The sequence below is a fragment of the Pipistrellus kuhlii genome, unplaced genomic scaffold, assembly GCF_014108245.1.
Source record: "Pipistrellus kuhlii isolate mPipKuh1 unplaced genomic scaffold, mPipKuh1.p scaffold_m20_p_3, whole genome shotgun sequence".
Taxonomy (NCBI): Eukaryota; Metazoa; Chordata; class Mammalia; order Chiroptera; family Vespertilionidae; genus Pipistrellus; species Pipistrellus kuhlii.
Genome location: NW_023425529.1, coordinates 144,803,289 through 144,815,841, shown reverse-complemented (window position 1 = coordinate 144,815,841; position 12,553 = coordinate 144,803,289). Strand labels below are relative to the sequence as shown.

The window sequence follows — 12,553 nt, the reverse complement described above, 5'->3', positions numbered from 1 at the left end:
CACTTGTGATAGATTTATGTAAAATTAATTTTGTAACTTTTGTAGAAAATATTACTGTTTACAAATCTCTATCACCATACCATACGATCCTCAAAAACCACTGAAAGGGAGAAGGAACAAGCCTATAACACTATGTGTATGAAGAAAGAAAAATAATTTCTGAGAGAGTGAGCTGTTTGCTAAAGGTCACATGGCTAATAAGTGATGGAGTCAAGACTAAGCTATTTCAAAACTATTTCATTATTATTCACTAAAATGTGTGACCATAATATGAGACAAATTGTAAGTTGAAATATCTGCTTTACCCATTTTTTATCCCATGATATTTCAATGCTTTGTCATACCTACTATTTTTCCTTATTTTGTACGTAAGATATTTCCAAAGATGAATAGAATGTTAAGTATTTAATAGCCTAAAGCTTACTTGTGCCTCTGAACTTATAAAAGTAAAATGTAATTTTGTTTTTGTAACTAAAGCTTTTAACTCAAATGTATAGGTAAACACATATCTACATATCTTCACCTGACAAATAGTATCCTACTAAAGAACTCATGGATTCCTCAGCTTTTTGACACTTTCAATGTTATTCCTATTTCCTTTATGTTTTAAGTTTATCAAGAAACCTCTTTTAAAAATTACTTTTTTTTTTTTCAAAGTAAAATGTATCCCAACTCTGGTGAGAATAGACTGTTGATCTCTTCATTTTATTGACCTACTTCAGTTTTGGCTCATTAAACACAGACATTTTCAATGATCAAAAGCGAACCAAATGTAACTTAGTATAACCTTACTAAATAAGAGAGTTGTTCAAAAAGCAAATAAATCTGAACTGGTAATTTAATATTGACAATCTTCTATTTAAAGAAAATATATATAGAGAGAACAAGGACATTCAGGAATAATTTTTTCATTCCTTTGATCTATGAAGCCTTTTTATCCAACACCCTTTTCAGTTCTTACCCTCTCTTAAAATGAATATTGAAGGAATTATGAACTACTGTCCCTTGAAACTGTAAAACAAGGAAAAGCAAAGGACTATGAGCTCTAGGAAGATATCTGCAAAGATAATTTAATTATATTGCCATATGGAATTGTAAAACCTAAATAAATTTGGTTATAGCACAGAAGAGGAAAACTAGTAATCCAAACCCATTATCCTAATAAGAGTAATAAACAATTTAAATTATGAAATAAGAAATAGCCACTGTTGAATATGACTGTACTTGAAACACATTTAAGTTAATACCTGAACCATATCAAAATATGCATGTCTCATAGGAACTGACACAGGTAATCCTACAGAGGAAAAATTTCCTAATTCCTCTATAAGCTGTCCCAAATAAATAACCAACCACACTTCATATCGAAAAAAAGATGTGGTTTTTTTTCTAAGATATTATTGAAGAGAGATCCTAAACTTTGGTATTTCAAAAATTGGAATTACTGAAATAATTTAGAGAAAGGTTATCCCTGCTTTCAAATATCATGCTGTACAATTTGGCAGCAATTATTTGTTTGCTTATTATGAAAGGCTGCGGTCTCACTACTTGGTCTACATGGAGTCTGGATCAGCATTCTTTAATAAATATTTTCAACTAAGAAGTAATTCTACATATAAATGATGTGTGTATTGTTCCAAACAAGGGCAGGTGATGGAAAAAATAAATCATTTTTGAGGTCCTTACTATTAATTTCCTCATGGAAAGAAACACTTTGCAAGAAAAATCCTATCTAATAAAAGAGTAATATGCAAATTGACTGTCACTCCAAGACACAAGGTGGCTGCCCCCATGTGGACACAAGATGGCCACCATAAAATGGCCAGCAGGGGACGGCAGTTGTGGGCAGTTAGAGGTGACCAGGCCAGCAGAGAAGGGCAGGTGGGGGTGACCAAGTGGGCAGAGGAGAGCAATTGGTGAGAGGAAAGGCAGGAAGGAAAGGCAATTGAGGGGGACTCAAGCCTGCAGGGGAGGGCAGTTGGTGGGGACCAGGCCTGCAGGGGAGGGAAGTTGGTGGGGACCAGGCCTGCAGGGGAGGGTAGTTGGAGGGGGCAAGCCAGACCTACATGGGAAGGCAGTTGGGGGGGACTAGGCCTGCAAGGGAGAGCAGTTGTGGGCAATAAGGCCAGCAGGGAGGGCAGTTAGGGGTTACTGGACCAGCAGAGGAGGGCAGTTAGGAGAGACCAGGCCAACAGGGGAGGGCAGTTGTGGGTGCTAGGACTGCAGGGGAGGGCAGTTAGGTGTGGCCAGGCCAGCAGGGGAGGATAGCTGGGGGCAACCAGGCCTGCAGGAGAGGACAGATAGGAGCAGTTAGGCATCAATCAGGCTAACAGGCAGAAGCAGTTAGGGGCAATCAGGCAGGTGAGCATTTGGGAGCCAGCAGTCCTGGATTGTGATATGGATGTCCAACTGTCCATTTAGGCATGATTCCACTGGCAGTTGGACATCCCTCAAGGGGTCCCAGATTGAAGAGGGTGCAGACTGGGCTGAGAGACACTCTCCCTCAGTGCACAAATTTTGTGTACCGGGCCTCTAGTATTCATATAAAACACAAACCAACCAATCCAGAGCCAAATGTAAATTATGTTTGGTCACCTTTATTTTTCTCCATTCTCCTTTTTATTGAAGAGGCTGTCTTTCCTCCATTGTATGGTCTTGTCTCCTTTGTCAAACATTAATTGAGTATAATGGCTTGGGTTGATTTCTGGGTTCTCTGTTCTGTTCCATTGATCTATTGTATATGCCTGTTCTTATGCCAGAACCAGGCTGTTTTGATTACAATGGCTTTGAAATATTTGTTGACATCAATCCAAGGGTATTGAACCGGCATAATCCTGCTATCTAAATACAATGACACTTTTAAATGTTTTATAGTGTTATGTAAATGGAGGGGAGGAGATATATGTACTTCTATATTTAATACCTTAAACAATAAAAAAGATTAAATCTATAAAACAAAATGTATTTATTAATGTTGTCCTAATCACAGAACAAAAAGATACATCACAGATCCTGCTCTCAAGTAGCCTAAAGTCTAGTAAAGGGAAAGAGATGTATTTAAAATTGGTATTGCTGTGTTGAACCCCTACCTTATATTAGAAATATCGAAGTAATGACTGTGGGTGGTGAGTGCCAGGATTTCAGGGCTGATAAAGAAAAACACAGTGCTTATGATGGCAGTTGGGAAGAGCTTTATTTGGACAGTACTTTGACAGGAGATAGCAGAAGCGGGACTACTACCCAAAGAGGAAAAGGGCAAGGGAACCCCCAGAGGAGAGGCGAGCTGGAGAGGGAGCTCACATGTCTTGGTGATATAAACTCAGCAGCAAGATGGGAAGTCTCTGAATCAGAGAGCTCCAAAGATAGCCCTAGAGTTCGCTTCACCTCTAACAAGCAGAAGTTGGGTGCAGTTTTGTGGGGTGCAATGCAAACAAGTTCTAAATGACTACAAATGTGCCTACTTGAGCATATTTACAGCAATGGGGTGTGTAAACATTTGAGTTTGGCACTGGTGGTCTTTGGGCAATAACTCCAACCTGCTGTAAACAAGTAACATACAGAGAGGCCAAGCTCTAACCCATTTACATAACACTATAAAACATTTAAAAGTGTCATTGTAGCCAAAACTGGTTTGGTTCAGTGGATGGAGTGTCAGCCTGAGGACTGAAAGGTCCCAGGTTCCATTCAAGGGAATGTCCCTTGGTTGTGGGCACATCCCCAGTGGGGGGTGTGCAAGAGGCAGCTGATCGATGATTCTCTCTCATCGATGTTTCTAACTCTCTATCCCTCTCTCTTCCTCTCTGGAAAAAAAAATCAATAAAATATATTTTTAAAAGGTAAATAAATAAATAAATAAAATTGTCATTGTATTTAGATAGCAGAATCGTGCAGATTCAATACCCATAGATTGATGTCAACAAATATTTCAACTTTTATTCCATGTCACACACTGTGCTGGCCACCAGATATTCTGCAGAAAACAAGGTACACAACAGGACAGGCTACCTAATTTGCAAGGCCCAATGCAAAAGGAAAATGCAGGACCCTTAGTTCAAACTTCAAGATGGCAACAGAACGATATTAAACCGAGCAGGGGGTTCTGGTTACCTGCTTATGAAACTGCCCCAGTAAGCATGTTCTCTATTCTCATCATGTACACTAGGGGTGTCGAACTCAATCAGAGAAGGGGCCAAAATCTAAAATCCAGCCTAAATCGAGGGCCGAATGGTTTACTGAACAGTCATAAACTGTCATTGTGATGGAAACGCAGCGGAGTGCAGTGATGACAGCGCGGTGCGGGCCACATTGCAAGGCCTGGCGGGACGGATTTGGCCCGCGGGCCTTGTGTTTGACACATGTGATGTACACAATCTAATGATGAACCATCAATAGTAAAAAGAAAGAAAATATGTCACCTTGATAACTGGGAAACACAGTTCAGTGAACCTCAAGAAAGGCCTCTTAGAAGAGCTGGCATTTAAGCTAAGTCCTAAAGTATGCAAACCAGCCAGCTATACAATGTGTGCATGAGAGAGAGCGGGGGGGGGGGGGGGGGGGGGGGGGGGCGGAGAAGGAGCCACAGGTTGGACAGCTTATGACAGTGGTACTCAATTAGTTTGATTTTGCCTCCCATGGGACATTTGGCAATATCTGACATTTTGATTGTCACAACTGGGGAAAGAAGGATATTGCTACTGGTATCTAGTGGGTGAAGGTCATGGAAGCTTCTAAACATCCTATGATCCTACAATGCACAGGACATAACTCCACCCGCCCACCACCAAGCCCTGCACAACAAAGAATTATTCAGCCCGTACGTTAATGGTGCTGATATTGAAAAACCTCAATGTAAAATGAATGTTTATCATGGGCAAAGCCATAAGCCGTGTCAGAGTTTAGCACATTTACCTTTCATGTCTTTAGTCCTATGACTTCACGGTAGTGAATATTGGAAACCCATATTCCAATAACAAGGGAGGATTCAATTTATGGTGCAGTGATTCAGTGAAATACTATACTATCACTAAAAAATAAATGCCTAGAAAGATGTTTAATGTTATGGGAAATATTAATACTGATAGGTTCATAATTAGTTACAAAGAATAATAAAGTTGTTCTGTATACCTTCACAGAATATTTATGTGCTTAGCAGAGCACTAATAAGAGTATTGAAAGATGAATGCAAAGGGTTTTCGGTGGTTATTTCTGGGTGGTAGTTATTTTACCTTATGTTTTTCAGTGCTTTAAATTTTTAGGAGAACGTGTATTCGTTCATAAAACCACGAAAGCACAAAATCTCATTTTCTTTCTTTAAAAGTATATTATACATTCCACTTACAAAGCAGCCATATGTGAACCTGATATGGCTAATCAAAAGCTGCCCTATTTAGTGTGATTCATAGAATGACTAATCATTTTAGAGTGATTTCAGCAGTATCATTAGTGAAATCTGAAATACCTTAGGCTGTAAAGGAGGAGAAATGAGGGCACAATTGGCACAGTCATTTCTTCTAGTTGAAGGTCAGGCTTTTACAAAAGAAAGACAGATGTGGGAAATGGCTACTTTCCATGAAATTGTTATTGTTACTTAACCGAGTAGATCAGGTACCATATTCACAATGTATTCCAGCAAAGTTTCTCATGACTCCATTAAAACAAAGTGAATTTATAAAGGGTGCCTGTTTAGGAGAGGCATCTGGTTGTTGGAATGTTGCTTTTGTCTTATACAGTTAATAATAATAATAATAAAAATAGTAATAAATGTTATAGACATAGGAGATGTTCTTATCAAATGTGGAAAGCAAATTCTATACACACATATAGAGAAAACACGGAATAAGACCACAAAGATCAGACAAAGCCCCTGAGATCTGTGGTGCAACAGGAGAGCCACAAGGAGACTCTACAAACCCAAAAAATGACTAAACACCCCACTATTTATTTCCACCAACAAGAATGACTACTGTTTTCCATTAATGATAATTATTCACACCTTAATCTTCCTAACACATAGGTACATGACAAAGATGCCCAATTCCTGAACTGTCCTACTAATTAAACCCTCCTTGTGGTCACCTGGCACAGCCCAATTCCCATAGAAACCCCCTCTCAACACCTCTTACCAAGACACCCACAGTTCCTGCCGTGTGCAATCCTCCTTGAAAGCGAAATGAACCTAATTTATTTAACAATAGGTTTGTTTCTGGTGATTCTTGGCTGATGGATTTCAACAGAGGCAATCCCAACAATGATCTTCCCAAATGTCAGACCATGGGTCCCTCTTATAGCCTTGAAAATTCAACCACCATAATTACGCTTTTCCATCAACCAAAGGGGGTTAGTTCTTGAGAAACAATAATTTCAGATTGCTGTCAAAGAGTGACTATGGCCACCAGCCATCTCATTGTGTGACTCCCTAAGCCACTCCATTCACACTATTTCACCTTCCTGAATACCAACAGCAGACTGGTGGTGATGTCAGCAGAGGCAGTAGCTTTGGGTGCTGCCACTACCATGTTTCCCCGAAAATAAGTCATCCTCCGAAAATAAGACCTGCTTACAGGTTTCCTTCTGAATGAAATATAAGGCATCCCCGGAAAATAAGCCCCCCATCCGCCCTAGGCTCTGTCTCAGAATGCTATTGCTAAACATGAGAGATTTGGTCCACTGATTCTGAAAGAAATGGAGTCACAAGAAATTCACCAGGAAATTCAGGAATTAGATTGTTATGATGATGTTCCAGAAGATGATGACATGATTGTCATTGAATAAATGAGTAAATTCTTGATACTGTAGGATTCACAGTTTGTCTGGTTTGTGTTGACAACTACTACTGTACCGTATACAGGTAATAAATTTCCTTTATTTTCATTTAACAATAAATGTGTACCGTATTCTTCTTCATGGAAAAATAAGACAACCCCTGAAAATAAGACCTAGCGCATCTTTGGGAGCAAAACTTAATATAAGACACTGTCTTATTTTCGGGGAAACAGGGTAGCAGCGGTGTAGCATCATTTCCTTCTTAGAGTTTCCATTAGTTCACAAAAAGAAACAAAGTAGTCGCCATAACACAATAAATGCCATTTCAGATAGAAACATATTTCCCAACTTTAAAAACAATCATTTGTGACCTAAAACAAAACAAAACATTAGGATGCTATAAATATAATACATCTTCTGATATATAGAGATCTAAAACTAAAATTTCACCCTTAAAGGCCAAGTCCAGTTAAAATCAATACACTAAAGAAAAACTCTAATGACAACAATGCATTTTGGAGCACTTACAATACACTAAACTGCCCCAGTAAGATTTGTGCTATTTTACATACATCCATTATTTCATATCACCAACGCAGCAACCCTTTCCGAACTATTTTTTTTAATATTATTTATTGATTTTGTACAGCGAGGAAGGGAGAGAGATAGAGAGTTAGAAACATCGATGAGAGAGAGTCATCGATCAGCTGCCTCTTGCACACCCCCTACTGGGGGTATGCCCGCAACCAAGGTACATGCCCTTGACCGGAATCGAACCCGGGACCTTTCAGTCCCCAAGCCGACGCTCTATCCATTGAGCCAAACCAGTTTCGGCCCTTTCCGAACCATTAATGTTCCCATTTTGCAGATGGGGGAAACAGAGGTTCAAAGAAGACGATTCATTAACCTAGGGTCACTGAGCTTCGGGTGTCAGAACCAAGTTTTGAAATCCAAATGTCTATAATTCCTAACTCCACAGTTACCAGATAGTTTCTCCTGAGTGTGAAAATGAAATGACACTGTCCTTGAAGAGATTATAAGATTTGATTACAATGAAAGCAGTTAAAAAATTAAAATGATGGAGCTCTACTGAAAATGTCCTATAGTATCATGATTTCATTCTGCAACATCAAGTTTATTTTTTATCCCATTTATGGCCAAAAGCTACCAAGAAAAAGTTGTCTTTCACAAACTACTCTTTGTGTCAACGAACATGCACATTTTAAAAACCAGTTTGTATATAAATTAACTGAATGTAGTCTTGGACTTTTTATAAGCCTCTGCTTTCTGAATTATCTTCTTTTAAAAAGGAAATAATACATGTGTGAACAATGCACGTGTGAAGAGAATTTCAATGGGAAAGCCTTATCCCTCTTCCCCAATAAATAACATAAAAATAAAAGGACCTTTAAAAGACACTTTCTCTAGCAGTGCTTTTCTGAATAAAATAAACAAGAGCAACGGGCACCTTGACTACTACTTAGGAAACAAAATCAGAACACAGGGAAATCTGTAATTCTAATCACATTTACACCTTCTCTCCTTTTTTACGTTTCGCATCCAAACATCCTTAGGAGCTCAATAGGCCTAAAAGAATTGGAGCCCAGTAGAGAACAAAGGTGAGGGGAAGCTGAGAAACAGCTGAAATGACCCCCCTGGCCACCTTCATAATCTCAAATTGGTAGTTTACCGAAGATTAAAAGTCACAAATGTAGGAAGAAACTGTAGCGAAAGACTAGTACTCTAAGACTTCAGTCAACGTAGAATTTAACAAACTGAATTACCAAGCAAAATAGAGAGCAGGTGGGAGGGGTGGATTGGGGGTGGTAGAAGTATTTCAGCCAAAAGGAAGAAATAAGAGAGAGAGAACTCATGAACATGAACAACAGTCTGGTGGTTGTGGTGGGGAGGTGGAAGAGGGCATAGAGAGGACAGATGGTGATGGAAATTTTTAAATTAAAAGTTATTCTACCAGCTTATATTATTTAAAAAAAAAACATTTTGGCTAGATAGCTCAGAAATGAACCTTTTTTGAACTAGAAATGCAAGAAATCACTTAAAAATAAAATTTAAGGGAAACAAATATGAAATGTAAGTGTATTAGCTTTTGCCAAAACCGGTTTGGTTCAGTGGTGGAGCATCAGTCTGCGGACTGAAGGGTCTGGGTTCGATTCTGGTCAAGGGCATGTACCTTGGTTGCGGGCACATTCCCAGTAGGGGGCGAGCATGAGGCAGCTGATCGATGATTCTTTCATAGATGTTTCTAACTCTCTATCCCTCTCTCTTCCTCTCTCTAAAAAAAATCAATAAAATATATTTTTTGTATTAGCTTTCATCAATGAAAGCCTATATGCTCAATAAATACATTTGTTACAGAGAATATTAATATTTCTGCTTTAATGTGGAAATTACTACTTGTATATTACCTATGCTCTCTCTTGAGATTGAGGATAATTTTAGAAAACAAGATAGCCAACTACTATACTTAATCAAGCTAAATGTTAAAGAACATATAAAATTAAGAAAAGCATTTATGCCACATGTCCTATGTGCGGTTTACTCAATTTGGGAATGAATTTTTTTTTTTACTGGGAAGAGGAGAAATATCAATGTTAAAAGAAACAGCTCAATATTTCCTTTAACTATTAAGATAAAATTTGAACAATAACACAGCGACAAGAAAAGTACAGAATTATATCAAACTCATATGTGAGTGTCTTTTACCGGGTGATTCTAATTCAGAATAATTCTCTTCTATGGCTTTTTCTTATTGCAAATATTAAAGTAAATTAGCACTTCTTCCCACCAGCACCACTCATGTCCCTCAGAGTGCAACCCTGCACAGCCCCATTAGGAGGTGCTACTATAATTCCTCCATCATCGTAAGCTACGGATCAATAAATGTACTAGCAATGGGGAAACAATCCAGAATGTCTCAGAAAAAAGAAAGGTGACTGAATCCTGGTGTGTGTGTGTGTGTGTGTGTGTGTGTGTGTGTGTGTGATGTGTATCAAACCCAAATAAGTACAACCATTTCCTTCTCTGCAGGGCAGAGCTTCAGTTTCTCCTTACAGGCTGGTAAAAGGCTATGTACAATACGCTGTGAAGTTCCTCTTCAGATGAGATGAAACACACACAAGGTCCTAGAAATGTGACACCTTCTAGTCCACGGGTTGCATCCAGTGGGTGCCAGATATGAAAGCTGGGTGAAATCAAGGCCTTACTAGGGAGCTGCCAACATTCACTGAACCTATCAGCCAAAATGATGGTATATGAAAGGCAGAATCTAATAATGCAGGTGAGGATTTCACAGCTCAATGCCCTCACTGCATCCTCCTCCCCAACACACACACCCTGATAAGTACGGTTTTATTAGCTACCGGTAAGTGAGGTTTATTTTTTGATGAAAAGAATGCACTGGGCAGAGACCGGTTTGGCTCAATGGATAGAGCGTCAGCTTGGAGACTGAAGGGTCCCGGGTTCGATTTCGGTCAAGGGCATGTACCTTGGTTGCGGGCATATCCCCAGTAGGGGGTATGCAAGAGGCAGCTGATCGATGACTCTCTCTCATCGATGTTTCTAACTCTGTATCTCTCTCCCTTCCTCTCTGTACAAAATCAATAAAATATATTTTTAAAAAAATGCACCGGAATAAGAAAGCAGACTTAAAGAGGGGTCCTATTGCACAGAAGAATTGCCCTAAACTGAGAATTTCAACTATGTTGTTTCAAACAGCACAGAAAAAGCACCTAGTTCTGAACAGATAGTCAAGTAAATATTTGTGTTTGTTTAAAAGGCTGGTCACAGAGACTAAAATGGATTCAGTGTCTCCAAATGCCTAGATTGCCCTTGTAGGATGACTCCAGAACTGAGTTCATAACCAGCAAAGCCATCAAGCAAAACAGCTACTCCGTGGCGTTCACAGCAAGTCTCCTCGTCCTAAAAACTCAAGCAGGGAACGGATTTTAGACTCAAACATCCTCCGCAAGTTCTCTGTGAACCGATACTGTATGCTCCTAGGACTCGTCTGTGTTGGCTTCATCATCAGGGTACACTGTTCCAGGAGGGTCTCAGCTCCAGACACCTGCTATTGCGTTTGACAATTGAGATCTATTAGCTTCCAAACCTACCCTAAAGGGGAGGCTCCGCGCCAGCTGAAGGAAATTTGCACGGTAGGGGCGGGGGCAGAGAGCAGGACCAACGGAGCACAGAAAAGGCGCTTACAGGAAGCAGAATCTACACTGGCCACGCTTACTGTGTTCTCTTCCCTTCCACCTTTGGTGCGTCTCATCCCAGTTCAGTGGCTCCCTGATACCTTCGGCTCGTTCGCCTGTTGCCATCACACCTTTCGGGAACTGAAACCACCAGGTGATCCCGAGAGACAATACTGGCCAGTTCGGCTACAGGCGGAGGATTTGGTGCCAGGGTTCGGACGCCAGTGCGGGTGGGGGTACCGGGTCCCAGGGCTAATTACAGAGGAGACTGGCTGTCCCGCTCGGTGCCCAGCTCTCCAGCAAAGAAGAGTACCGCATGCGGCTTGCGTTTTTAGTACCAAACTTGGAGCGACCAACCCAACTCCTTCCACCAAAAGAGAAAGCACACACAGGGGGGCCCCGGCGCGGCCCCGGTGAAATTCCCACTCGGAAGAGCTGTCTGCTTCACTGGCCTGTTCCCGCACATCAGCCCAGACTCAGGGAGCGGGCGGGAAGCAGATGCCCAAAGCACGAACCAGCCGCCGACTATCCCCAGGGTCCCGGAGACCCGAACCTGCGCAGCGCTCGCGCTAGTCACACGCAGCTTTCCCCAGAGGCTTCACTGATTCACCTTGAGCGGCCGAAGGGCCTGAAAGGTCATCTGCCCACAAAGAGCCACCCCGGGAGGCTGGGCGCAGCGCCCGCGCTCAGGACGCCCCGGCCCGCGCCCAGGCGCACCGCCTTACCTGGCCTCGGCGCATCCGGCAGCCCCTTGACCGCTCCCACCAGACGCCACTGGAAAAGTTTCCGAACTTCTTCGCAGCTCTGCACGCCTTCGCTTCGGATACATACAACAAGAGCCAGAAGGAGGAGACAGCAGCAGCACACGCGCCAGATCGGTGTGCCCATCCTCGGTGCCTGATCACCGCCTTCCCCACCGCGGACCCCGCTCCCCTGCGCGCCCGGCGCTGAGCGCTCTGGAGAAGCCTCCCCAGAGGGGCTGTCAGTCCGGCGGCGGCGTGCGTTCCGGACCGCACGGGACATGCACCGGCTGCACCTGCGAGCACCGAGCTTTCCCCGGAGGAGCCCGAGGCGGAGACACGGGAGTTCAAGGGGAGAGCGCCGCCGCGGCTCCCTCTCTGGCGGGCGGGCGGGCGGGGGCGAGCAGGCGCTGCGCGGGCGGGTGAGGAAGCCGGAGCCGCACAGAGCCCGCGGGCATCCGGATCGGGCGGCCGCCGCTGCGGGAGCCACAGGCTCTGCTGGAGACCGCCAACCTGGTCCGCGCCAGCCGCTGGCGCTCCGCGGCAAGCCCCGCCCCGCGGCCAGGCCCCGCCCCAGGGCCCGCCCCTGGTCCCCTTCCCTCGGCCAGGCCACGCCCTCGCCGCCCTGCCTGTTACCTCTCCAGCCCTGCTTGCTGCTCTAAGGCGGAGATCCGCGCTGGAGAGATGGGAGAGCGATGGAGCAAAGAAACAAATAAATGAAAGCCAACGCGGTCCTCGCTCGGCCAGCCAATCGCGGGGACAGGCTGGGGAAAAAAAAAAAAAAAGAGAAAGAGCGAATGTATGAAGAGGCTCAGAGAACAGAAGATATGAAAAGAA

General features: G+C 42.7%; 1 protein-coding gene across 1 annotated transcript in view; it reads right to left on the bottom strand.

Moving 5' to 3' along the window:
- The window catches only part of GPC5 (glypican 5), a 1,238,338-nt gene extending 1,226,062 nt beyond the window's left edge, over positions 1 to 12,276 (bottom strand). Inside the window, exon 1 of the mRNA XM_036457477.2 lies at positions 11,702 to 12,276. Within this exon, the coding sequence (XP_036313370.2) occupies positions 11,702 to 11,999 (298 nt within the window). The 5' untranslated portion in view covers positions 12,000 to 12,276. The remainder of the gene's footprint in view (positions 1 to 11,701) is intronic.
- Positions 12,277 to 12,553: the final 277 nt, after the last annotated feature.